Source organism: Hakea prostrata, chromosome 1 (genome assembly GCF_041222555.1).
Source record: "Hakea prostrata isolate BN-2017 chromosome 1, UWA_Hpros_2, whole genome shotgun sequence".
Lineage (NCBI taxonomy): Eukaryota > Viridiplantae > Streptophyta > Magnoliopsida > Proteales > Proteaceae > Hakea > Hakea prostrata.
The window spans coordinates 13,650,858-13,677,273 of NC_142600.1; the positions used below are offsets into that span (position 1 = coordinate 13,650,858).

Here is a 26,416-nt window from a genome sequence, read left to right on the forward strand (position 1 = left end):
ATCAAAAATTGTTAGAACAATTGAAACTCAGCGGATTGGATCAATTGACAAATTTGACACTTCATAAGTAAGATGTCAGTGTCAAAACTTCACCTTATATAAGACGACCCTTTCTTCCTAGTAGGTATGATCAATAATAAGAAGCTTAATTATATTTTTCTCTTTTCTTGTTAATAACTTAATTGCAGTTTTCAATTGTAGGTCTTATGAGCTAATATATATAAAAAATCAATGTCAAAGCACTTCCATCAATTCAATTTATTTTTCCTTGTTTCAATTATAGAAAGAAGAGAAAGTTTGAGTAAATATGCTACAACGTTTCTTCTCACCAAAACAAGAAGGCAGCAAGAAATCACCGAGATGGATTAATGGGGAGAAAAATCAGCAGAATACTGAATCAAGATTCCTGTGATCAATCCACCAGGTCAAAATAGGATTTTACTTTGGTTGAGATTCGAGAACGATATCAGACCTGCCGCCAATATTCATTGGTTAGAGGGGTAGCAGTTGAAAGGAAGCATCAAGCACTGTTAACCTGGTATGAACACGCAATTTTTTATATAATGTAAGAAATGACAACACAAAATCTCCACTTGTACACTTGGGAGTTCAAAAATCTGACTTGAAGCGGTTACAAAGATGGATATATCATCCGGTGCAACAACGGCAATTTTTAAATTACAATTCATGTCCTCACAACAAGTTTAGTGTTCTCTTCCACTTCAAAACAATCAACCCTCCTCTCCAAATTCCTTTGTGAATCTCTCATGTACCTCAAGGTCACTTTTGCTCACAGTTGGCCTCTGCCTCGCAAGCACTTTATCGAAGTCTGTTCTCGAGATTGGTGGTGGAAGAATCTGTCCATGCATTCAAGCAAGCAACAATCGTTTTATCAGAAGACAAAGAAAAGACAGGATACCGTAGCCTAGAATTTCACTCTCTCCGCCATCTTCTGCTAAAATTCTTAACCAATCCATACCTTTGAAGCAAGGCCCTTTGCTGCAAGCTCCTGCATGGTAATCTGAACAGATCCTGGCTGCTTTGGTCCACATGGAACCCACATGTCATTGGGTGACTTTACAAAGAACATAGCATCTTGGGTTTTTCGCACCGGTTCAAAGAGGACATCCTTGACCTGTCAGCAACAGAAACGTAATCAATAAAAACACCAGCCAATAATTCTCAGTAGGAAACAAAAGAACCAGATGAAAGAATACAATTACAGAGAAATAGAGAAAAGAAGTGTCCAATAAAAGATAGGTACTCACACAAACTGAAACATCTGACCCCGAGAACCCCTCTGACTTGCGGGCTAAGTGCTCAAAATCACTTTCAGTTAGGTTGTGAGGGGTATCCCCCAAATGTACCTGCAGCAATCAATTGTGTACAGAAGAGAAATATCAATCAATCATGGTAAGAAACTGATGGGGGCATGGGTCAAGGACTTGGATCATATCAAGAGCCAAACCCTAGATGGACCAGCAGAAATCAGATGTAAACAGAGGAATCTCAACCATGGCTACAAGGCTCTACTTCAAGTCTATCAACTCAAGGGCAATAAAGGTAAGGACCAAGTGGGTTGAGAAAAGCGAACGTACAAGAGACGCAACCTGGACAAAAGAAAAGCTATAGCAACGAACTCTAATACCTTGAACATGTGCTGCCTAGCCTTCAAATCGGGAAGAGGAATGTATATCCGCTTGTCAAATCGTCGACGAATGGCCTGCAACTCACTTTCTATTAGACACAGTAATACATAATCTCATAGAACACACAAAACACTTTAGTCCTCACCTACCATCCATACTTGTCTGGCTGACACATGTCACATACACACATATATAGTCATTCATCCGAGAGAGCGAAGATCACTTAAAAAGTTTTCAACCAAAACAATAAATAAATATATAAATAACATTATCACTAAAAAAGTAGAAGAAATACATAGTCAAAACAAATGTGTGAGTGTTTCAAAGGTTTCAGTATGGAGTCTCAGCCTAGTGCAGCCCAAACCAACTCGTTTTCGGATTGGGAAAGGATGAAAACGACCAAGCCCTGCTAAAGAAATTTGACATTAAATATATATCAAAGTAGGTTGATTTTAGGCACAAGAAGTCAATTACGGGGTTAAATGTTAACGAGGCGATAATGCAGTTCACTTAAGCTAGAGTGGACAGGCAGAGCAAGGGTTGAGTGGGTAGACAAGTGTGTTAAGTGGATCTGAAATAGGGGTGCACTTGCCCATTAGGCCAGAAGCTATGCTTGAGAATGAATGATAGCACAAACAACAAAAGGCCATCCATTAAACAGGCCAAGTGCCAGCCCCAACTGAATCTCCAATGTGCATTCTTAATATAGAAATATCAACTTAAATATTTACTCAACTCTTGCTGTTGAGACCCACAGAGGTATTCAGAATTTGTGGACATAAACAGCAAAACTGGGTCTTATATGTGGAAATAAGGCTCGGTTTAGGTTCTATACATGCCGTGCCTTTGATCCAATGGGTTTCTATTCTAAAAGCCCACCACAATGAGAATAAAATATGAGCAGAGGGAACAATTATGGGGAATGGACATTGTTAGTTCATCCATACTAACAAAATAAACCAAAATAAGAAATGATGTTCCAAAGTTGAATTCGGTGGTTATATCCCTCAGCTGTATTCCAATGTCTAGTTCCTCTCACCTGTTCTTTTCTTTTGTTTGTTTTGCTTTCTATTACTGTAGATCTTTCTATCAATTAAACTCTGGAATCTGGACCTAGCAGGACCAGATTACTGAAATCCTCTGTTTCTTTATTTGTACCTAAATCTCCCAGAGTATGAGAAAAAACAGATTGAAACACTCATTGAAGCAAATCATATATACCAGGAGATAGAACTGGAAAACTTACCAGATCTCAGATCTCATTAAATGTAAAAAATACTGATATAGATTCCCCCCCCCCCCCCCCAAATGCACAAAAAATACAAACTTTTTACAGAAATAAATAAAATAACCAAAGAAAGTGATTAGGGAAGAGTTAAAGAGAAATTAGAGAAAGGTATAAAGTGGAGAGATGACACAACCTGATGAAAAATAATAACAGAGAAATTGTTTCATCAACAATAGAACTCAAAAATACAAAGACAAACCATTGGATGGAAAATGGAACTTTAAGAAAAATGAAGGATTGGGGAAGAGAGAGAGATCCACTGATGGAGAATAGAAATAATAAAAAAAGGGTTAGAGAAGAGAAGACAAATTAGAGAAAGTTATAGAGGAAAGACATAGAACTTAAGAGGGGGGAGGGACGGAACCATTGATGGAAAATGAAACTAAAATTAAAAATAGAACAAAACTGATTGGAACGATATGGAGAGAAACCAGAAAGGTATAGAAGGAAGAGATGAACAGAGAAACAGCTTATGGCAACTTTTATTGGACCTAAGATAATTCTGGAGTATCATGGAGACTTTGGAGATGAGACCAGAGTCTCGTCTGTTTCTCCATCTTAATTATGCAAAAGAGAAGTACATAAGGAGCTTCTTTCTGTTATATTCATTCCCAGGAACTTAAAGAAGGATCAGTATTAATGCACAGATTGATATTTTTTGTAACAAGAAATAGAAGGGAAATCCAAGAGCTTTCATACATGCTATAAGAGTCCAGCCTGTTTCAGTTTCTTCAATTTTCCAGTTCCATAATTAAATTGACAGAGCTTATCAGTTTACGGTTGGTTTAGACTTTACTTTTTCATTTCAAGTTTGTTTTTTACAGTCTTACTACGTGAATTTGTTACAGTCATGACCACAGATTTGATGGATGAAAGACTAGCTTTTACCTATGGTTCTTTAATGATTCAAAATGCTCCCCTCAGTTGTGATTTGATGATTTCACGAACTGTTGCTGGTGGTGATTCAAGACCTGCAGATCAGTGGATGATTTGATCATAGCTTTTCTATTTCAGTTATGGTTTCAAGCACCCCCCAACCCCCAGAAATAAATTTCTTAATCTTTCCCATTGAATTCTAGTTTCCCACTACAACTAGAATTTGTGAAAATATTCAGATTTCCAATTCCTTAGCTGTTTTGTTCCTACCTCTATTACCAGTTATCAACCGTCAGAACCTTAACTGGTCAGTGAATTGAACCTCATTCTGCCCACTGATTTCTATAGTAGTAAGAAATCTCCTTCCAATTACATTAACGCTATAAGTGTGAACCGATCACATTATATCACTACGCAGAACTCTCATACATTAAAATCAGACCTATTGTTTAGTCAAATCTAGTTTGAATGCCTAATTCTAGCTCCTGCAATCGTGTAGCGAGCTGATCTCCAACTGGAATTCACTGATTCAGGATTAGAACTGCATGAGATCCATGAGACACCTGATATGCTACTTCAAGACAAAATTTAGCATTAAAAAAAAATGTGTGTCTTATTCAACTTCTTGACATTAGAAGAAACCAAAATTTGTGAAAACAAGGACTAACTCTGACCTACACTGCAGCACATAAGAGCATAAAAATACCTTTCAGAACTATAGATTGACAATGGTTTACAATTATTTATATGGATTACAATATTTAACACCACATAAGAATTGAATCTTGAGTTAATATCACATTTGATCCCAATATACAGCAAATATATGCTATTTAATGTGTTAATCAGATTTTAATTGCAATATTCATCTTCTTCTTTTTTTCTGAGATTTTAAGATCTAGCCATACAATCCCCAAAAGTTATCAATGAAGTCTCAAGCATGTTTACAACATGTCAACCAACTTAACGGGACCAAATAACAGTCAAAACCAACATTTTAAATCAAACCAGGAGTTCATTTGGCACATCTATATAAATTTGACTTTACCTGATCCAGAGCATATGGAGTATTTGTAGCTGCTAGAACAAGAACTTTTTCATCATTGTGCCCAACACCCTGAAGAAAAAAAAAAAAGAGAGAGAGAGAGGAGAGAGAGAGAGAGAGAGAGGATAAAATCAGTTAAAAAAATTAATACATCCATGTGACAAAATTGACCCAAGGGTTTTAATTATGGCCATTTCTCATTCTATATGATCTTATAACTTGAAGAAGCATGATTTGAAAAGGTAGAAAAATGTGGTTATGTCTACATTGTTTTGTAGTTCACTTGTTGTGTGCCTACTGGAGCCTATTCTGGTGTATGGGTGCAAGATTGGACCAGCCTAATATGGGAGAGGTTAAAGGCCTTGACTCAACTCGTTCTATCAGCTTCAAAGCTTTTAACACATTGGTCAAGTACCAACCAGTCATACTTTAAAAATTAACTATCATATAAACAACTCAACTTATCTTTCCAATGTTAAGGGCAATCATTATGGCACAAGAAAAACAGAAGAAAGTTAGTAGTCCTAGAAAATTCAAATTCAGAAATGCTCTTCACATGACATAAAACAAGCTTGTTGAAGAAACCAATCATGATTAGGCATCTAATGTGTGGGAGAAACGGGATATCAGCAGGTTTGCCTACCTATTCTAAATCTACATCGATAAACTATAGATGCGAGTTGAGTAGGAATGGGTTTTTCTAAGTTATTGGTTCTTGATGGAGAAGTCATGTATAAAAAATATAAAATGATATTAACACAGACACAGCCTTCAAACAACTTCTCATTGAACAATACAAACCTGCATCTGCACAAGAAGTTCTGTTTTGATACGTCTAGAAGCTTCACTCTCATTGCCTTCACCACGCTGACCACATAATGAATCTATTTCATCAACAAATATGATTGAAGGTGCACTTTCGCGTGCCATTTGGAACAAATTTGAGACTAACTTTTCGCTTTCGCCCATCCACTTTGAAACCAAGTCTGATGAAGAAACACTGCATGGAGCAGCATGCTACATTTTGTCAAATTTATCAGGCTAAGCTGATGCCTATGCACAATACCATTCCCAATAGGGGAAAAAATAGTAAAACAGTGTACAAGTTAACCATAACATGAACAATTTTTGCACATTAAAGAGAAAACATTCAAATTAAACTTATCAAGAGATAGCATTCTGTGAACCATCAAAATACATAGTTAATGGAAATGTCAAAATGCACCACTAGAAATGCCTAGCACACATTTCCAAGTGTAAAATTATTAAAATAAAAAAATAAATAAATAAATAAATAAATAAAAAAAAGGTCTTACACATATAATAGAACAACAGATGTTCCCTTAACCAGCAAAATCAGGAATTCTAGTCAAATTTGATGAAGGTCATTATACATACTGTAGCAGCAGGAATATATGCAACCACACCCACCGAGACTGAGGACAAGAGATAAGAAGAAGATGATGAAGGTGATAGAGAGAATATGGAGCAAAAAGCCTGAACACGATCAAATGAGATAATCCCAACAGTACAGAAGGTAAACCTTTGTATTAAAAAAAAACAGTACAGCACTCTTGGTGGTAAACCACTAAGAATCCAAGACAGCAACAAAATACAACTTTAAGTAAATAACTGAAAAACACAAAACCCACATAGACCTAAAATCAAATACTCAACACAACACCATGCTAGGGAGACTCCCTTTATCAGCTTACACTCTAATAATCCCCCTCAATTGGAGCATAGATATCTCCCATACCCAGCTAGGAGCAAGCAACAAGAAAGCAGGCCAACACAGTACCTCACTAAAAGGATCACAAAGACAACTCCCACATCTGTTGCACGGATATGAAGTCATTACACATTCTTGATGTGCGGAAGGAAAGGTTTATGATAACACCAATTCAGAGGCATGAAACAGCCTCAAACTCCAGTCGAAGGACCCATTCAAGTAGATCATTAGTGAAACTTGCAGCAGCTCTTAAGCACTAAATAACCTTCATTCTGAATAAGGTTGGTCACAGTTCTGAATATTAATTTGATTCTGACCCTACAAATTTAAAGAAGGAACTAGGTATCTTGAGACGTTTGTGCAAAGACTTGCTCTATGATTCTGATTTCTAAACAGAAAATATTGTATGCAACTAAAGAGACCAACGCCATTCCAGTCCTGTTGATAAAAAATAAAGCACACGTACAGGAATTCAACTGTCTATCACTTTATGGATGATCTGGAACTAAAAAAAACCATTTGATACTTGAAGAAATGATCATCTAATCCATTGCAACTAAAGTTGAAGTAGCTAAATTGGCTAAAAGACACTGAGGCTGCGTTTGTTTGCTGGAATAAAAGTGGGGTGGGAAAATTCTTGGAAAAAGTGTAGATTTCTTACTTTTCCCTTAAATCCCAAAATTGTAGATTGTTTGGTTGCTTGGGGTGGAAAAGTGAGAGACAAGCTTCCTTGAATCAAGGAAACTTGTCTGGTGATGTGGCAGCCCAACTTTCCCACCCCAAGCCATTTTAAAACCCCATAAATTTTGTGGGATTTTGTGGAAAAGTTTGGAAAAGTAAAAAGTGGGACCCACCACTATCACTTTTCCACAAAACCCTTTCCTTTCCTTTCCTTCTCCCTCACCCCACTACACATGGGACCCACATTTTTTTTTCCCACCCCTTTTTTCCCACCCCACCTTTGCAAACAAACGCAGCCTGAAGGTAAATGAATCCCAATGTGTGGTTCTCAGCTTCATAACTTAGCACGTCTTTTCAGTCTCTGATCATAACTGGCAAGCAAATATAGATGAAGATAAAGGTAACACTACAGGATGAACCAATTATCTATTATATTTCTCATAAACCCCTTGCCCTTTCCTCTTCCCATAAACAGCATTTTGTGCAACAAGAAAATTGTTTACTATAGGGGCTGAAATAAGTAAAAAGATTAATATTAATATTAATACAGTTAAGTATGCAAACTCAAGCATCCAATTTCCACAATACAATCTCCATAAATAAATAGCAGGCCAACATAGAAATAAATATTAATCTAAAAGGTGGATAGGAATTTGTCAGATCATTGATTTGAAAATAACTGGACCCCCTTTGGAATAATCAAACTTCAAAGATTTAATATGTGATCATTTATAATGTACCTGAAAAATGTTGAGTCTGCTTCTGTTGCAACAGCCTTCGCCAAGTATGACTTTCCAGTACCAGGTGGTCCATATAAAAGAAATGCCCTCCATGGTTGTCTCTTGCCTAAAAGATTTAATAATGATGTCAAGTAAAACCATTGGCAGCAAGAGGGCATCATAGCATTTCAATGCTCAATCATCACAACATAAATTTTAAACTTCACATCTTTTCATCATCGATTAACTGTCGGTAAAATGAGAGCTTGAAATCTCATACAAATTTCTTATTTCTTTAGATATCTCAAACAGAAACTTCAGTTTCATGGATAGATCCAACAAAGTACTCAACAATTCCCAAAGAACAATATTATCTGGGCCTGGGGGTGGTTGCATGAGAGCATAGGTGGAGAACTCCCTTCTAAATAGATGATAAAAAAAATATTAAAAAATCAACATTATCTGGGCCTAGGGGTGGCTGCATATGAGAGCATAGGTGGAGAACCCCCTTCTGAATAGATGATTAAAAAAAATTGGTAGAATAGATGATAAAACTATATATCATTAGAATTAGATCAGATATAACCAAAGATGGATAGGGATAAGGACCTGAGGTCTTGGGAAAGGCAGTAAAAGTTATACCATTTCACTGTCAAAGAGATGAAATGTTTGGAGACACGACCTAAGTATTGGATAAAAGATTCCTACCACATGTAGTTCGTAAAAGGCTGTCTTGAGGCAAGTTCTAAGTTAGACTATGACTCATTTTGGTACTCCTATTTTTCCAGTTGATATTTAAAACTACCAAATCTGATAATATTACCCCACCATTTGCCTAAAGCATGAAAACTAACAATTATTCAGATAACTACAGCCAAAATGAGAGAGAAGTGAGAGGGAGAGAATGTATCTTCTCTCACAAACACAACTCCTAAGATATTGATTAGCCAGTATACAATTTACCATGTCTAGTTCTTTCAGGCCTACAGACTGCTTTAGTATTTACTCATACGCCTTATGGATACCAGAAGGGCATGGAAGAATTTTTTTAAAGATGTTTTGCAGAGAGTGCTCGCCCAGTTGGTCGTAAATCACTGGACAGAAGAATAGATGGCCAGAGCTAAAGCTGAATTGATCAAATGAAAGAAACTAACCAGTAAAAAATTGTGGGAACTTCACTGGCAAGATAACTGCCTCCTGCAATGCCTGTTTGGCGCTCTCAAGTCCAGCCACATCGCTCCACTTCACATTTGGCTTCTCCCTTATTATAGCTGAATTAAGTCCAGCTCTAAGCTTAGATTGCTCAGCATCCTCTCCATCTCCCCCTTCTCCATCCTTAGGCTTGGTCCTGGGCCGAGCAGCTACTGCTGCATCCCCGTTCGAGGCAGGGCCTGTCCCTCCATCATCAAGAACAGCACGAATCTCCTCCGCCCGCCTGAGGTATTCCGTGAATTTCTGAGTGATCGCTTCCTTAATCTTAGGATTTTTCTCGTACTTCAAATGGGTCTTGAAGTACTCCAACGCGTTCATGTAAAGGGGAAAAGCCTTGCTGTAATTCCCCGCATTATCTTCATGAACTGCCTGCCTTACGTATTCTATAGCCTGTTCCTTGAAATTGCTATACATCTTCCGACTCCAACGAATTGCATAGAAAGTAGAACCTTATGACAGAAAATGCTACAGCAAAACACTCCAACCCAAGATATTCTCAAGGTCAATCAGATTTATCTAGTTGACTTAATAATAAACTGCAGATTCACAAATTACAGGCTGCTAACTCGCAGAAATGAATATACTGCAAAATCAGACAAAACCAAACCCTGACGCCCGACCTAACCTGACCTAAGATTCTCAAAGCAGAAATCTTCGAATAAGCAGAGATATAGAGGAAAACAGACGTTGATTTCGTGCTTAAGATTCACGATCGATCAAGCGATGTAGCAGCAGATCAAATTCTTTCATTTTCCTTTTACGCCTTCGTTCGGTATCCCTTTTCAATCCACCGCCGCACTACAATCAGAAGCCTATGAAGAAGTGAATCCAAGCGCAGACACAAGCAGAGGAAGTGGAAGAAAAAAAACGAAATTTAAATTGTTCCGTCAAACAGAAAGAGGAAAAAGGGGCAGGCACCCTGCTGCGAGATGCGAATGCTTTCGAGTTCTTCGGATTAGTCGCAGACGCAATAGATTCGTTTATAAGACTTACCAAAGAGGAAATCGTGGAAGAGAGAAGTATGACGCGTAGGATGCCTTCGTGGTGGGCCATAGTCGAGTGTGATTTTGCCAGTCCTCTGGTGAAAACCGTCCGATTTGGAACAAAGAACACCTTACGAAATCGTGAAGGAATTTTCAATTTTGGTTGGAATCGCATAGCAGATCGCTGTCTCGACTCTCGACGTTTCATGTCCCGAGCCAACAAGTGTAACGGTAATATATTCTTCCTAATATTTGAGCTCGCACGACCCCACCAAGCAGACATTTCTGCAAATCATATGAATTGTTATTGGATGGCATGTCTAGGCCGCCACCAAAATGCTAAATCTACAATCTCAAGTACAAGGGATATTTGATTGTAGTAAGGGAGAGATTTTCGTACCCAAAAAAAAAAAAACAAAGGGGAGATTTAATTGATAAGAAAGAGAACAAAAAATTTACATTATACAAGATAGATTTCCGGTTTCCACTGGCATCATCCATCATCCCCTAAGATCACCTATTATAATGAACTATCAATAGGAGATGAGAGTCACGTTTGGTTATCAATTTTTTGAAATCTACCAATGATGCAAAATGGTGAGCCAAACTATAAAGGAACATTGAGGTTGAGATCTATTGAACCAATGCAGACCACTCCTTGATTAGAGGAAATTTGTAGAAAATTTGAATCTCAAATAAACTTCCATGTAAATTGTTATAAAAAGAATTAAAAAGTTGGAATAGAGTGCCCAATGGTTCACCTGTAGATGAGTTTTAAATATAGCATTGAAGGTAAAAGAGCACTCTGATGGCTGGCGGCAAGATCAAATCGCATGTTCTTGGAGCCAACGCCGAACATACAAACCCCAAACTCGAGACAAAAATGTATCCAATCCATTTTTGATTGGTCCAACTCAAGATTGTGGACCCTATAAGGTGTCATATCTAACTCATCATTGCTACTAAATTTCATTCGTGAAACCTTTAAATGCAAAATCCACCTCCACAACGAGGACAACACACAATGTCACATGCTATGGTGTGCATCCCTTTTACATTGCTACCTCGCCACGATAAATGGGCAAAGAGTCCCCCAACTTACGAATAATATATTGATGTAATCATAAAACATTACTCCATTAGGATATAAGACACATGATCACTGAATACAAAAGCATTAGATGTCTAACAACACCAATATTATTGAGGTAAAACTAGTGACTACTCATTGTTATGCTTTAAATTACACGGCACCTATTGTCAAAATTACAAGTTTGTTACAATTAATATTTATTGTTAAGTAATGAATAAAATGACTTAAATACATTTATTATCGTTTAACTAATTTAAAATTTAAAATATAAATTATCAAACGCTTATTGGGCAGTAAAATGTTATTATTGCCCCAAATTTAACTCACTAAATGTCCTTACTCCTATTTAACTCATTTAAAACACAAATCACTTAAATACCTTTAGATAATTAATTTACCATATTACCCCAATTACTTAACATCTCCCTCTCTACCAACCAACCCTAGTATGACTTCAATGATGTGCATTTAATCTGCGGCATGTGAAGTCGACGGATTTCAATCTCTATTGTCCATTTCACTTTTTACACATAGCGAAATGGACGGTAGAGATCGAAATATTGGTTGAGATTTCAATCTCGACGCTACACTATGAATGCACAACACTATAGCTCAACCCAACCAACCCACCATTTTGTTTTGGTCTATCAGCTTTTGCGATGGAGCTTTATGCTATTAGGGATTGTCTACTTGCTATTTCATAACTTCGTATTACTCAGATCGTCTTATTTTCTAATTATCTCATTACCATCAACACTTTAAATGGCCATACCATCTATATCAATTGGTCAAGTTATGGCTTAGTCCAAGATATCTTTCAGTGCTCTCATTCTCTAAATATGTTTATTTTCGCAATGTACCTAGGGCTTGTAATGGTCAAGCTGACTTCCTAGCTAACTTTCTAACCCGTGGTGCTAAGAAGTTTAAGCTTAATTGAGTCTAGCGACAGTCCCCGTTGGCTGGTTTTGTACATAATACTTTTCATTCATCTAGAGTCACGCTTGAGAATCTAATATAATTATTTGTTCCCTCCCAAAAAATGTATTTATTTTTTTCCTTTTTCCCAGCAAATGCATCAAGGTTTTCATTCAAAAGTAGTATATTTACAACATACCATGCTGGGTGAGTATGAGTATTATTAGAAAAATTCAACAGCTTGTTGCAAATTTATTTTTTGTTGAATTTATGTTTATAAGCAGACCTTCGAACTATATTTGCAAAAACTATTACTCGTAGAGCGAATTTGTTTTGTGTTTATAGATTTGGGTGGTTTGTCCCCAAATTATTTAAAAAAAAATTAAAAATGTATTTATAGATTTGGGTGGTTTGTCCCACTCGTTAAAATATATATATATATATATATATATATGATTTATTATCAAGGAATATGTTAATATAAAATTGGTAACTTTTGAGAAAAAAAAGTATATTTAAAACGTTTTTCCGAAAAGTCGATTTAAATGGACAGTTTTTTTCTTTCCTCCAAGGTAGAAGGTTTAAATACAAAATGCTGGGATACAAAAAGAAGGATAAATGGTGAATCTTGACTGAAACATTTATTAACGCTTCGTTCCATTGCTGAAGACGTACCGGAGCCAAAAAGAACAAAATGAGAATTTCAATCGTTTGGATCATATAATCTCATACGCGTTGAGCTTTCAGATTGGAGCATGACCAAACATGAGTCTGTGAGTACCTGAAAGTCTCACAGTCTTATGCTTTCATGGATTCCATGGAAACTCCAGCATCCGCTTCTCAGCCATCGGAGCCGACACCACCTTCAACTTCAAATGTCCCTTCGTCATTACCTGCTGCAGCTTCTTCGACAGAAACCGTACCATCATCTTCCCCAAGTGCGAACCCTAACCCTAACCAGACCCAAAATACACAGCCACAGCCACAGCAACAGCAACCGCAGCAGCAACCGCAGCAGCAGCCACAACAACCGCCACAACAACCGCCACCACCTCCTCAAGCGCAGCAGCATCCGAACTACCAACACTCTCATACCCGGCCTCCAGGCGTTCATTTGAACAGGCTTCGACCGCAACCGCCTTATCAGAATTTCACGCATGTCTCGTCTCTCACTTCTCCGACAACATCAGCCCCTTCACCTCCGTCCTTATCAACGGCTGCTTCGTCTTCTATTTCCACACCATCCAGTCATAGAGGCGGCATTGCAATTGGGGTTCCGGCGCAGCATGCCAGGCCTCCCCAGCAACCCACGTTTTTCAACCAACCATTTACTGGGTTAGCCAGGGGTTCGGTTAACGTATCTGACCCAAGTACTAATACGACCAGCGCTACTACGGTGAGGATCCCTCCAAGGAAGAAGAACATTATAAAGAATTCATCATTGGAATGTTTTCTGCCCCTTCTTTCCCCCTATTTATGTGGGGCATAATGGGAGAATTGAGTTTGCAGAAAGTTAGACATGTATTACTGTGGTAAAGTGCAGTCATGGAAATTTTGATTTCGGTATTTTATTTGTCAGGTGAGGCCGCCAGTGCATGGCGTTCAGGGTATGGGCATGATAGGTTCTCAGTTGCGGCCAGGTGGGGTTTCTGGACATCCTCAACAGAGACCTGCTCAACCATCAATAAGATCTCAATCTCCATCCAGTAGTCAGTCTTTAGCTAGTCAAGTAAGTTGTGAGCTTTATTTTGTATTTCATTTATTACCCCACTATTATGCCTTTAATGCAGTTTGTTCTGTTAATGAAATTGAATCTCTTATATGGGAGGAGTTAGTGTTTTCTTTTGTCTGAAAACATGTTGGTCATATTTTCCTCTTTGATCTCTATGTTTGCATTTTGTTAATTACATGCAAACTCAAGTACTCACAGACCTTCGTGTATTACTAGTTCTAGCTCTTCGAAAAATTAGGTCCAAGAAAAGGGGTTGGTAAGGAAATTTGGATATTTGTAGAGGTTCTTTGAATGGAGTTTTAAGGGTTCAGATGGTATGGAAAAATATATAGGGTTCAAATGGTGTAAAAATAAAATAAAATATAGGAGCCAATGATAGAAGAGTGTGTACCAATGGGCTTTCGATGGAGTGGAGTGTGAACACCAGGATTTAGGGAAATGGGCTGTTAGCTGGGTTTGTTTAAATGGAGATGACGAGTTCTTCTATGAGTGGTTTCTTAGTGGTAATTGTTTGACAAAAGAGGGACACGTGCACAATGAAGGAAGACAGACAAAAGGGAGATCTAGGGGTGCACCTAGTTTATTGGGAAGCTGCCACCTCAAAAATGAACCATAGGGTTACTGGGGGAGAGCCAGTTCAGTGGAAAATTTCATTCGATCACTGATGGATTTTGTTCAGTAACAGTCCCTTATATAGACTTATCCTCTAGCAATGCCTCTGCAAGAATTGGGTTCATTCCCTACTCCTAAACGTATCTGGTATAAAGATATGGTTTCTGGAAACATACGGGAAGCTTGTCTGTTTTTCTAGTTTTTTTGTAGAATTTTTCTTTTAGTTTGGTATGTGGTTGCCTGTTATTTGTCCTTTTGTTAAGTTGTGGTTTCTTTCCTTTTCCTTCTTATTCGCTTTCTGGTTATTCTTTAAGTTTGGAACTAAATTGTTAGCCAAGTTGACTATTCAATCAAATTATTAGAATTTTTTTTATTTCTTTGGGGTGTAACAAGTATGATCACAGAAATTTTACTACAGTTTTTTTTTAACTTGTCTAAAATGATCGGCCCATCCATACATCAAAATTCCATGGTACCTTTGCTCATCTCTACTTGATAATCTTTAGTTCATTATATTCCAATTCTGGTCTACATATCTGCCTCTACTGTGTGTTTGCAATTCTATCCCTACTTATCATAATGTTGTCATAAAGTTACTCCTAAGGTATCACTCAAGGTCTTTGTTTGTGTTTTTGCTATAGATAACCTTCCAAATCTGAAATTCATTCTCTGTGACAAGATCTTGTTTTGCTACATTAGGGAGGAAGCAGGGGCCTCATGCATACATAGTCATTCAGGATCTCAAAATCTCTAATCTGAAATTTCATCCTAATACTAGCTATTCAAAGGAAGAAAATGCAACTAATAAAAGCCTAGTAAATCTAACTAATAGTGTACCTGGAAACAAACTTTGACAAGGAGATAACCTCTCAAGGTTCCAAACCAACTCTAATACTTGGAAACATATCCAACTTTCTAAAAGTAACTAAATTATTTTACCTAAATAAAGTAACTTCAAATATCTTACTAGATCCAAATACTCAAACTGGACCTAGTTCATCTCCATCCAGGTCTTGGTTGGTCCAAGTAATGTATCCGATAGTCTGAACCAATTGTAGAGTTATACAAGAAAATAGAAGAGAAGATGAAATCATAGATATACAAGTCAACTTGATACCCTCTTTTAAGGGAATGTGATTAAACAGAAGTTGATAGTGAAGGTGCATTGCTTGCTCGATCCAAAATTTGTAAAGAAACACGTGTTCCATGTGCAGTTATGCTTTGACCTGGGTTTTTTGTTGTTTTAATTTATTCCTTTCTATCTTAGCTTGATTATGCTTGTATTGACTCTTCCATTTTAACAAGTTATTATTATATTTTATTGGTATTCTGCTTGCAGAAGATTCAAGGCCATAGTCTACTAAGAGTCTCTTCTATGGGTTCTCCTGGTGCTTCTTCACCGGGCACATCACAAAATTCCCAAAATCCTTCACAACCATGGATGTCAGCTGGCCAACAGGGGAAACAAACACATTCATCCTTACCAGTCCCTTCATACAGACCACAGATGAAGCCACAATCTTTGCAGCAAAGATCTCACATTCCTCAACAGCAGCAGCAACCTTTAGCAATGGCTTCCCACCAACAACATATGCAATCTACCCAGCAGCAGCAGCAACCATCACCATCACCTCAGTCACAAGAGCATCATGTACAACAATATCCACCACCAAGGGCTCAGTCTTTGCCTCATCAATATCAGCTCCCTCGGGGACAAGGATTAGGACACCAGAAAACACCTGCTCTTACAACAGTGCAACCTACAAATGCCCAGTCAGGGCCCCAGAATGTAGCAGCCAATGCAGATGCTGGTGAGTGTGGTGATCAGATCCTCGGTAAGAGAAGCATACGTGAGCTGGTCTCTCAGGTCAGCAATCTTTGACTTTGCTTCTTATTTTCTGGTGCAGATGCTGGCTCATGATCTGTAGTTGTTTAGATAAATGTAAATATGTGATGTGCTAGTTGGGTTTGCCAATTTGCCATTGTAGAAAATAGGCATGGCATGGCATGGCAGTAATGCCACAACAGTTTCTTTTGGGATGTACAAATAGCTCTTATATATTTGGAGTTGAATGTTATACAACATGATGGAAGCCCAATTGCATGAATTTTTTTCCAGCCTATATTCTGGATTTAATTTAATCCACTGGATCATCTTATCTGGGCCCTACTTCTGCCCTAGTCAACTTATTTTTTGGGAATTTAACTGTCAACAAGATGTAGTATTATCAGCTAAGGGTTTGCTGATTTGCAGGAGAGAATGGCAGATCTTATGGGTCCACAGCCAGCTAGCTTCCAATCAAAATTGAAGATCTTTGGTGAAAGGAAGTACTGTTGGCTATTGTTCACCCTGCAGTGACATGAACTTTAAAAAATAGGACAATATTCTCCAGGCTTAGCCGGACCAACGCCAATTCACAAGGAGGAAATGAAGTAGGAGAATGGCGGAGAGAAGGATGCTGTTTTGCATGAGAGATTTTAGTAGATATTTGGGTTTCTATTTTATTTTTTATTGACTTCTTAGGGTAGGATATTTAGGAATAATTTCATTAGTTTTAAATTGTTACAAGTCCTAGTTTAATTGTTTCTTATTGAAGTTTGTATTCTTTTATTATTTTTATATAGTTTGTATTCTTTTATTATTTTTATATAGTTTGTATTCTTTTATTATTTTTATATAGTTTGTATTCTTAGGCCTTGTACCCAGCATGGTCTTGAATAGATCTGATATGTAGGCCGGGGATTCATGCATGCAACCTTATTTAGTTAGGGTAAGGCTTGTGTTGTTGTGGGTGAAAGACGATTTTAATCTGATGGTTGATATAGCCAGATCAAGAAGGTATAAAAATAGAAAATGCTGAAGACATTTCCGGGAGAAATGTTAGGGAAAAGGCTTACCTTAGGGGTAGAAAGTAGAAAATAATTGGCCAAAATAGGATTAAGGACATAGGCTGTTGATTTGTGTAGGTGTGAGAAAAAGGGGAGTCAAAGGAAAGAAAAACGTTTTGGGGGCGATAAAGTAGGGTTAGCCCACAATGAAATCCCAGCCCACAGGTAGGATTATCGACTACTGTGTGACTGCAAGAAAAGTAGCTAATTAGCCACAGTATTGGGGCTTGAATGGGACCTAAATCTATGGAAGGGGTGATATGTTACCTAACATATAATAGAATCACCAAAGTCTGATGGCTAGAATGTGGTTCAACCACCCATGAATGAAATTGAAAAGTAAAAAGTTAGCAATTTATAGACCACAGGACAATCCAGCCACCCGCTGTAGCTGAGAGTACTATTCATGGGAGAACCCAGTGAGCGAACCACACTCTCAAAGTGAGCAATCGATCTGTCAGCTGCAACTTGAGTTTAGAAGGACTTGGATTGCTGCTGTAGAGCACCAATGGATCAGTGCAGCAGGTTGGGATAAACACTTATGGTCGATATTCTTTGGAGATTTGAGTATTTCTTCATTTTGTTGAACAGCAGCCAGCACTGGAGGAACCACTGCTTCACTGGTCAAGCTCTTCCAGCGGTAATGGATAACAGAAACCGAGTAGAAAAGGAAGATGGGAGGAAGGAAAGGCGGATATGACCAGGACCACTCACCTAAGTCCTTGGTCAGTCTTTCACTAGCCACTAGGGTATCTCACCACTCAAGTGCATCTCACAGCAAACAATATCATGCCAAAGTTATTTTAACCATTCAAACAGTAGCTATTAAGGCTTTTATATTACCTGGATGCTTGTAGCAACTCTAGGAAGGGAAAATAGAAATAAATAGAAGATGTTCATGCATCATGCATGCAGTGGATACCTTGTAAGATAAGAAACTGATATTATACAATTAGTTCTAACTTCTAAGCATTATCTTCTAAAGGATCAAAATAGAGTTAATTCACCTAAGGCCTTGGTCAGTCTTTTGTTAACCACTAGGGTATCTCATCACTCAAGTGCATCTTGCAGTAAACAATATCATATCAAACTTCTTTTAACCATTCAAATAGTAGCTCTAAGGCTTTTATATTACCTGGATGTTTGTAGCAACTCTAGGAAGGGAAAATAGAAAATAAATAGAAGATGACCATGCATGTAGTGGTTACCTTGTAAGATAAGAAAGTGATATCATACAATTAGTTCTAACTTCTAACTGGTATCTTTTAAAGGATCAAAATAGAGTTGATTCATCCCTCTACCCCGCCTTCCCGGGGGGGGGGGGGAAGAAGAAAAAAGATTGAACTAGAATCTACATCAATCACCCCATGGTTCTGGTTTTTACTTATAGTGGACCAGATAGCACTCAGACCATGGGCTTGGTTTTTTGTAGGGCTATGGCTGTAGTCTTGTCAGTGGTCTGCTCTGCCATCAATGCCATGAACAAATTAAAAAAAAAAAAAAAATTAAGTTGCACACATTTGTGTGCCTATGTATGCATGCGAATATGATGGATTCTGTATCACCTAATGTATAGTAATTCGGATATCCCTTAGGAAACCAGAATTACTGGTGGTAGGAACCCAAACATTGTCAGAGAAAACAAACTAGGTAATAATCCGATTGGACTAATAACGTTTACAAGTTCAAGAACAAAAAAACTTGTGAAGCTTTGCTAAATCCCTATCACATTGAAACCTTGAACTCTGAAAGAAGTCTGAATTAGATGGCTAGGTATTTGGGCTTCAGTCAACAGTCCGTTAAAGTGGTATACGGTACATCTTGGGTCTGTAGGATGTTTGCAGTTTTTTAATAGATCTTTTCTTTCTCATAAAAAAAATAGGTTTAAGATACTGATTGGTAATGATTTGAAATTGAGGAACAATAACGGAACTTGTATTAAAGAGAATAAACTGGAAATGTAGATATTAGGAAGTAGTGAAGTACCTGAAGTCACACAGCTTTGGACCAACCCAACTTTTGCATGACATCAACGACTGAAAGCCGTTTATGTCTTGCGAACCCAAATTGAGAACGGGTCCAAATGGTGGTGTTTTAGTCTAGTATATGTTTGGTTTATTATTTATTTGATCGAAGCAGATTTTGTTTTTCCTAAATCTTGGAATGATATGAAGCAGTTTTAGCTAACCTTAAATTGTTTAAGATTGTTGGTTCTTTGAAGTTTGTTTCTTTTATTATTTTTATGGTTGTAATCAATGTATTGATCAGGAGAATGACTTAAAGCTTGAGCTTGTGATTATATTATGAGGGTTTTAAAACTGAAAAGAAATTGGAAACTACCTGATTTGACAGAAAAACAAGATGAAGAAGATTGGTGGGATATGCATTTCCAAAATCACAGTGATGTGAACACAAAATTGCCCGTTGGCCGAAACCCTAAGTGGGGCTCACAAGATGCTCCTAAGAAGCTTCTCTAGGCTGGCCGAACCCTCCAGGAGGGGTATTTTTGCATTTTCTGCCCTATTTAGTTTCTGGAATTTTATTCCAGTTCAATTCTAGAGTCCAGTTTGGTTAAGAAGTCTTGATTTGAGTTGGTGGTTGAGTCCTTAGTTCCTTTATACTCTCACACATGAGCCAATTAGAGTTTTAATTAAGTAGAATTTAGCATGTGCTTATTACAGTTTTAAGTTATTTAGACTTCTATTTCAGCATGTGTCCATTAGGGACCCTTAAATCTTTTAACTTTCAGTTTAATGGATGTGATTATTTTGGTGGGGTCCTAATCTGTAAAGGAATCCCACTTAGTGTTGAGTTCTTTTAGTAGGCTATAAATTAAGGGTTACTCTTTCTTTGTAAGTTAAAGTCTGATTATGTGATTAAAGAGTATTGAGTTGAGGACCGTGGTTCGTGTTTGAGGGGGCCACAACAGATTTTAATTAAGTTCTTTGTCATAGATTAGCATCATTATTCAAGTCTAGCATCCTTCTTCCAGTTACAACAATCTTCTTCAAGAACTATAGCGACCCCAAGTGAGTACGGCAGGTCCCCATCACCAACTTTCCCTTTCTACACCCATTGCCCTCCTTTCCAGCCCCTCCCTTCCCTGCCCCTGCCATCGCAAGTCCCTCTGATGTGAACACAAGGACCTTCTGGCCGAAAACTCAAGTGGGGCCCTAGGATGGCTCCAAGAAGCCACCCTAAGTTGGCAAAACCTCTTTAGAGTGGTTTTTTGGGCATTTTAGACCTTAATTTATCTCTAAAATTAATTAGAGGATTTTCCAGAATAACTGTTGAGTCCAATTGAGTCAGGTTTGGTTTTGCTTAAGAGTCCATTTTTAATTAAAGTTGGTTGCTTTAGTCTTAACTCTTAAGTTATCTAATTAGCATGTGCTTAAAAGGATAACTTACAATGTGTTAGAGAGATTCCAATCTAAGGGTTGTAATCTCGTAGTAATTTGATTCCCCTTTTAAGTGTTTGGTCCATTTGGATAAGAATCTAGTCCAATATGTAATGAGATCCTATGAGTAAGGAGATTCCAATTGGAGTCAAAGTCTGTTATTTTAGGCTATAAATAGCCTTTTGATGTAATCTTATTGTTGGCTTGGATTGATTAATGAAGTGAGTGTTTTTGCCAAGAGGTAGCAGGATTCCTAAGAGGGGGACCCTGCGGTTGTTTATTGAGCTTCTAGCTTTTGAAGCATTCAGTCTTCAATCAATTACCAGCAAGCATTCATCTCCTCAGCGGCTAATCCCATCACAACAGCATTCCAACAGCCATGCATTCAATCTCCAAGCAAACCAGTAAGTACAGCAGCCCACCCCCACCTTCCCCCCTTGTTCGCAGCCTTCTTTTCCCCTCCCCTGACTTGCGCACCCTTCCCCTAGCCCCTGCTTTGTTGCTGCCTCAAATCAGCAGCATCCCCTAGGTCCCACGATTCCCTTAAACCTTTCCCCTAGTCCCCACCAGTGAGTGCTGAATCGCAGATAACAAATTCTTACGCAGGCAATGATCTTCTCCTGCCGTAAGAGAGAACATAAAGAATTAAAAAGACTGTTCCATATTTATAGAGATAACTTAGAAAAACAGAAATCTAAAAATGGGGGAAAACCATAGAGTGCAACCTTGAGAACTGCTGGAGGGTGCCACAGAAGCTTCTCTCTCAAAGACGACTTTACCATTATTAGTCCCCACAACCTCCCCAGCCCCTTCCCCCATGTATCCTAGCAGCTGTAGGTCTCCCACCCCTCCCTTCTACCCCACGACAGCATATCCTAGTCTCATTAGGAAATCCCAAATCCCAGCCCTTAAACCCACCCTACTCCCACGATTAGAATCGCAGGAACCTGTAGGCACCATCCCTACTCTTAGTTTCTTTAAAATAACTTTCTTTTCTGGAGTTTAGACTTTCCTGCATTTCATCTTCCTTAAGTGATTTGCAGAATTTTGATGAATTTCAAAAAAACTTTAATTGCTAAAACCTGAGTCTCTCCTTCTCTGAAACAACTTCTTACTTGTTGATTAGCTACATAGTCAAGTCTGATATGCAGTACAGCAAGCTTAGCCCCCATCCCAACCCTAGCCAAAACCCTAGTTTGCCCTAAAATTCAAATTTCAAATCTGAGTTTCGACATCCAATAGAATGCAGATCTAAATTTCATTCTCATCAGGCTTGAGTTGCTTTAAAAAGCCCTAAAGATCCCTTTACCTTTTTCTGGAATTTCCTAGGCAACCACAAATCTAGGGAAATTTTAGTTTCACCCTTAACCCTAGGTCCGTGGTACATCACCGTCTCCCATCCTCCCCTGCCCCTGCCATCGCAAGTCCCCTCCGCAACCCTTCCTGTTTTGCGCAACCAGATGGGCCCCTCCCTGGTGAAACCACAGATCTAGGGTTAAGGGTAAAGCTGTAGTTTTCCTAGATTTGTGGCTGCCCAGGAAATCCCAGCAAAGGTAGAGGGGTTTTAGTGTTTCTAAAGCAATTTATACCTACTGAAGATGAATTTCAGATCTAAATTCATCTGAAGATTGAAGTTCAGATTTGAATTTTGAACTCAAATCTCAGAATTAGGGCTCGGACTGATTTGGCTACGGTTAGGGTTGGGAATGGGTTGCTGTCCTGCACTTCAGAACTAATGTTTTTATCATTCTGCAGTTCAGGAATTGTTTCAGAGTAGTAGGGGCTGTGAGATATGGGTGTCTTAGGGTTTTTCTATAATTTCTCAAAGTTCTTCAGATATACTTGAAGAAGGTGAAAGTGCTGGAATTTTTAAAATCCAGAGGGATGGGGCCTAGAGGGTTATATGATCCTAATGGAGGGGAAAAGGACTTAAACAGAGCAGGGAATCGGGGTTTCCTAATGGAAGTGGGATATGGGTGCCGTGGGGAAGAAAGGGAAAGAGAGAGGGTCATGGTGGCTTGTAGGAGGGCCTGGAGTTGCAGGAAATTGAAGTGGAAGGGGCAGAGGTGAGTTGCGATGGGGTGGGGATGGTTTCCTAGGTCAACAAAAGGGGAGGGTTGGGGAAGGTTGTGCAAGACAGGGGGAGGTGGAGGAGGGGCTTGTGTGGAGTGGAAGGAGATGGGGGAATGGGCTGTGGCTTACTTGGATTGTTGAAAACTTAAAGAAAATAGCTGGACTTGTTGATTTAACTTTCTAAACTTGAATTTGTGCCTTTTTGAATGCTGGGAATCAACTTAAGAGCTCTCTTAGATACAACCGCAAGGTCCCCCTCTTAGGAACCTTGCCAATCACATAGGCAATTAAACACTAAAAAATTTAATTCATCAAATTCTAAAATAACAATGCATGAAGAGGCTATTTATAGTCTAAAATAATAGGCTCTAATTCCAACTGGGATCTCCTTATTGATAGGGTCTCATTACATATAGAACTTGACTGTTATCCAAAACTACTAACAAATAAGATAAGGAATCTTATCTTATCTAAACTACTGACTAGAACTCCTTCATAAACAACTCTAACTCAAAAATAAAATACTCTAGACAAATCCAAATTTGACTCAACGAAATTTTGAAAAATTTCCTAAATTAAATTCAGAGGTAATTAAGGACTAAAATACCCAAAATAACCCCTCATTAAGGGTTCTGCCAGCTCATGGAGGTTTTTTGGAGCCATTCGGAGGGGCCCACTTGTGAATTCAGCCAGGGGGTCTTTGTGTTCATATCACTCCCCCTTGCTGCCACAGCTTGGCAGCAATCATCCAGGTCCCCACGATAATCCCAGCCCCCTCCCTCACCCCTACAACCACCCTAGAACCCTTCCCCAGTCCCCACCCCTTTGATGCCTCTAGGCAGCAACCCCATCCTCCCTTACACCTGTGATACCCCTCCGGCCCTCCCCTTTCTCCTTCTTCTTTCGGCCCTCTCTCTCTGTCCTTTATTTCTTGCGACAGAAAAGAAAAGCAGGAAAGAAAACAGAATAACAGAAAAAAAAAAAAAAAAAAAAAAGGAAGAAAGAAAGAAAGAAGAGAAGAAAAGAATGGTCAAGAAAGATTGCCCAAGAACTTACCAGGAGACTTCCCCTTCTTTTTATCCCCATCCCCTTTTCATCATCCCTAAACCTTCTGTACCATCCCATTTAGTTTTGCTGAATCAAATCCTACCCAAAACCCTTCCCATATAGATTTTGTTAAAACCCTACCAACCCTTAGGATCCCAATTTTGTTTCCTTGTCTTTCCTCTCCAATTCCCATCTAAATCTGAACAAACCATATCATTTCTAAGATCTTCCCACAACTTTCTTGGATGCCCATAGGCGTCCCGTAATATTTTACAATTATTTCCTGGAAGATTCTGGGTGACTCCTTAATTCTAGGGAAATTATTTTATAAACTTTAACCCTAGAATTGGGTTCACATCACACAGCCAGCTACTAGCTGAATCACCACAACAAAATCATTCTGAGTCACCTAGTTTTTTCAGTGCTGAAGCCAAAGTCAATTTGTCAAATTGCTGTGGCGCTGTTAAGCCTTGCAATTATTTATAGGACTAAAAGAAAATCAGAAAGTGAAGATGATCAGTTCTCCTTCCAATGACCATCCTAAGAGGAGGAATTCTAAGTTGACTTGAGCTCTTGAAGTAAGCATGATAAGCTACTTATTTCATGCACAGGCCTTCTTGGAGTATCTAGTCTTCCATACATCCTAGCTCAATGAGAAAACTGAGTTGAAAAGGATGGACGTATCCCAGCGTTACTGTACAACTAAATAAAAATAAAATATAAGAGCTAATAACTCCATTACTAACCCAGGAATGTATGTACATCTGATCCCTTAAAATCTAGGAGACTAGGACCACTAGCTGTGTAGAATATTCCTAACTGCTTCTGATGACTCCTAGCTCCTAGAACCATCCTTGAACCGCTGGGTTGGTTTGAACTTTGAAACAGGCTGAACCAAACAAGGCCAAAGCGAAATTCAGGGATAATCTTTTCTTTGTCTTCTTTCTTCTGGGATCTGCTTTGTGTTGTGTTTAGATGAGTAATCCCTCCGTCATCAGATATGGCAGGTAAGGTGTGAATATGAAGAACCATTGTCAAGTTATAGGCATCAAATATGCACACATATGCATGTATAATTGTTTCAAGTTTCAATCCAATTTGTTGGTATATGCTTCTTGGACAGATTGATCCTTCTGAAAGGTTTGATCCTGAAGTTGAAGACATGCTTGTGGAGATTGCGGATGAATTTGTTGATAGTGTAAGTTGTATTTTTTGCTTCTCCCCCCCGGTAATCTTATTTCATTTTAGCTGATATTAGTTTTGCTTTGGGTATATTTTATTTAGATGATTTAATCCATTTAATTTTAGTTCTGTTATGTAAAGGATGGCCTAATTAAGTTTCTTCAGCATGATATTTGTCTATTTGCTTGATCTGGAACATTGCACTTCTTGGTTGTGTGAAGGCTTTTGAGCTTGTTTCTTGACTAGTTCATAGCAATTTATTACCATTGTTTTGAGTCTCTGTTTTTGCCAGGCCATTAAGTTCTTGTGAGATCTCAGTAAGGTCTTGGCCCAGTTGGTGTGTTTTTTCTTTTTCATGTTGACTTAGTGCTGAGTTTCAGTGGCCATGATAGATTCTAAGACTTGATTGTCCACCCTATTTAAAAGCTTCTAAGAAGAATGGAATTTAATTTTTTGGTTTAGTGTGAAGCTAAGTTGCTACTCTGATTTTAGACCTATGTTGGTAGTCTATGATGTAGATGATATCTACCCTAGGATGTTCTGCACAATATTTAGAACAGAAAAGTAGAGTATAGGTGTAAACTGTAAAACAACTTTATTAAGTATTAAGAACTGAAAAATTAAAGCATAAATCGTTTAAGTAATTAGACATGAGATTAATAATTGTTAGAGAATATTCCCAAGATCCAACAGTGCTGGTGCTGGCTAGTGCCAGCTTGAGATCCCTTGGGATCTCTCCTGGCCTCGTTTATGTATTTTATTTTTGAACCTATATAAGTCCGCCTTGTATCCACCTAAATGCAATACAATACAGCCTCTCTTTGGCTGCTGCTCCTCCTCTTCTGCTCTTCTTTTGGCCATTCGATTGACATGGTATGAGAGCCCTCTTGATACTGGTCAATCCTGTAACAGATTTTTGTTTTTGCAGTCTTCTTTTCATTCTCTTTCTTCTGCTGGTCAAGCCGAGGTTCCTATTTATCTATCCATAAGGTATGACTTCAGCAGAAGGGGTGATTTTCCACCCCTGGACCCTTGTCTGTTTTTTTTGTTTTTGTTTTTGTTTTTGTTTCTGCTTCTGGAGTATTTGATGATGCTGACTGATGGATGATATTGTAAATCTTAGAAGGAGATCGATTTTTGGTTGTTGCTTGACTTGGTAGTTGTTCTAGCTGTTTTTGACGACGGGTATTTTTCAAATCTAATTCTGATTTTTTTGGTAATGTTTTTGATCACATCTTGCTAGGAAGGACAAGATAAATAATAATCATATTAGAACTGGTCCGGGAGTAG

The 26,416-nt window shown here is 38.3% G+C and overlaps 2 protein-coding genes across 3 annotated transcripts in view; one reads left to right on the forward strand and one right to left on the reverse strand.

Moving 5' to 3' along the window:
- Positions 1 to 536: 536 nt before the first annotated feature.
- On the reverse strand, positions 537 to 10,168 carry LOC149027652 (protein SUPPRESSOR OF K(+) TRANSPORT GROWTH DEFECT 1). The gene is made up of 8 exons (XM_089164504.1): positions 9,145 to 10,168; positions 8,012 to 8,117; positions 5,660 to 5,858; positions 4,862 to 4,930; positions 1,649 to 1,723; positions 1,269 to 1,367; positions 980 to 1,135; positions 537 to 857 (listed from the first exon to the last, which is right to left on the reverse strand). Exons 1-8 carry the CDS (start codon positions 9,614 to 9,616, stop codon positions 732 to 734), a joined length of 1,302 nt encoding a protein of 433 aa, XP_089020630.1. The 5' UTR covers positions 9,617 to 10,168; the 3' UTR covers positions 537 to 731.
- A 2,627-nt stretch (positions 10,169 to 12,795) lies between these two features.
- TAF12 (TBP-associated factor 12) overlaps positions 12,796 to 26,416 on the forward strand; it is a 38,909-nt gene continuing 25,288 nt past the window's right edge. Inside the window, exons 1-4 of one of the 2 annotated variants that reach the window (XM_089164505.1) lie at positions 12,797 to 13,589; positions 13,773 to 13,922; positions 15,877 to 16,404; positions 25,068 to 25,142. In XM_089164505.1, the coding sequence (XP_089020631.1) occupies positions 13,002 to 13,589; positions 13,773 to 13,922; positions 15,877 to 16,404; positions 25,068 to 25,142 (1,341 nt within the window). In that variant the 5' untranslated portion in view covers positions 12,797 to 13,001. Of the gene's footprint in view, positions 13,590 to 13,772; positions 13,923 to 15,876; positions 16,405 to 25,067; positions 25,143 to 26,416 lie in introns of both variants that reach the window. The other variant, XM_089164506.1, reaches the window with a different exon arrangement.

Coding starts and splice junctions, on each gene's coding strand:
- LOC149027652 (XM_089164504.1), bottom strand. CDS start 9,616: ATGTATAGCAATTTCAAGGAACAGGCTATAGAATACGTAAGGCAGGCA. Junction 1,724..4,861: donor CTCCATATGCTCTGGATCAG/GTAAAGTCAAAT, acceptor AGTGAGTTGCAG/GCCATTCGTCGACGATTTGA. Junction 858..979: donor CAAAGGGCCTTGCTTCAAAG/GTATGGATTGGT, acceptor ATGCATGGACAG/ATTCTTCCACCACCAATCTC.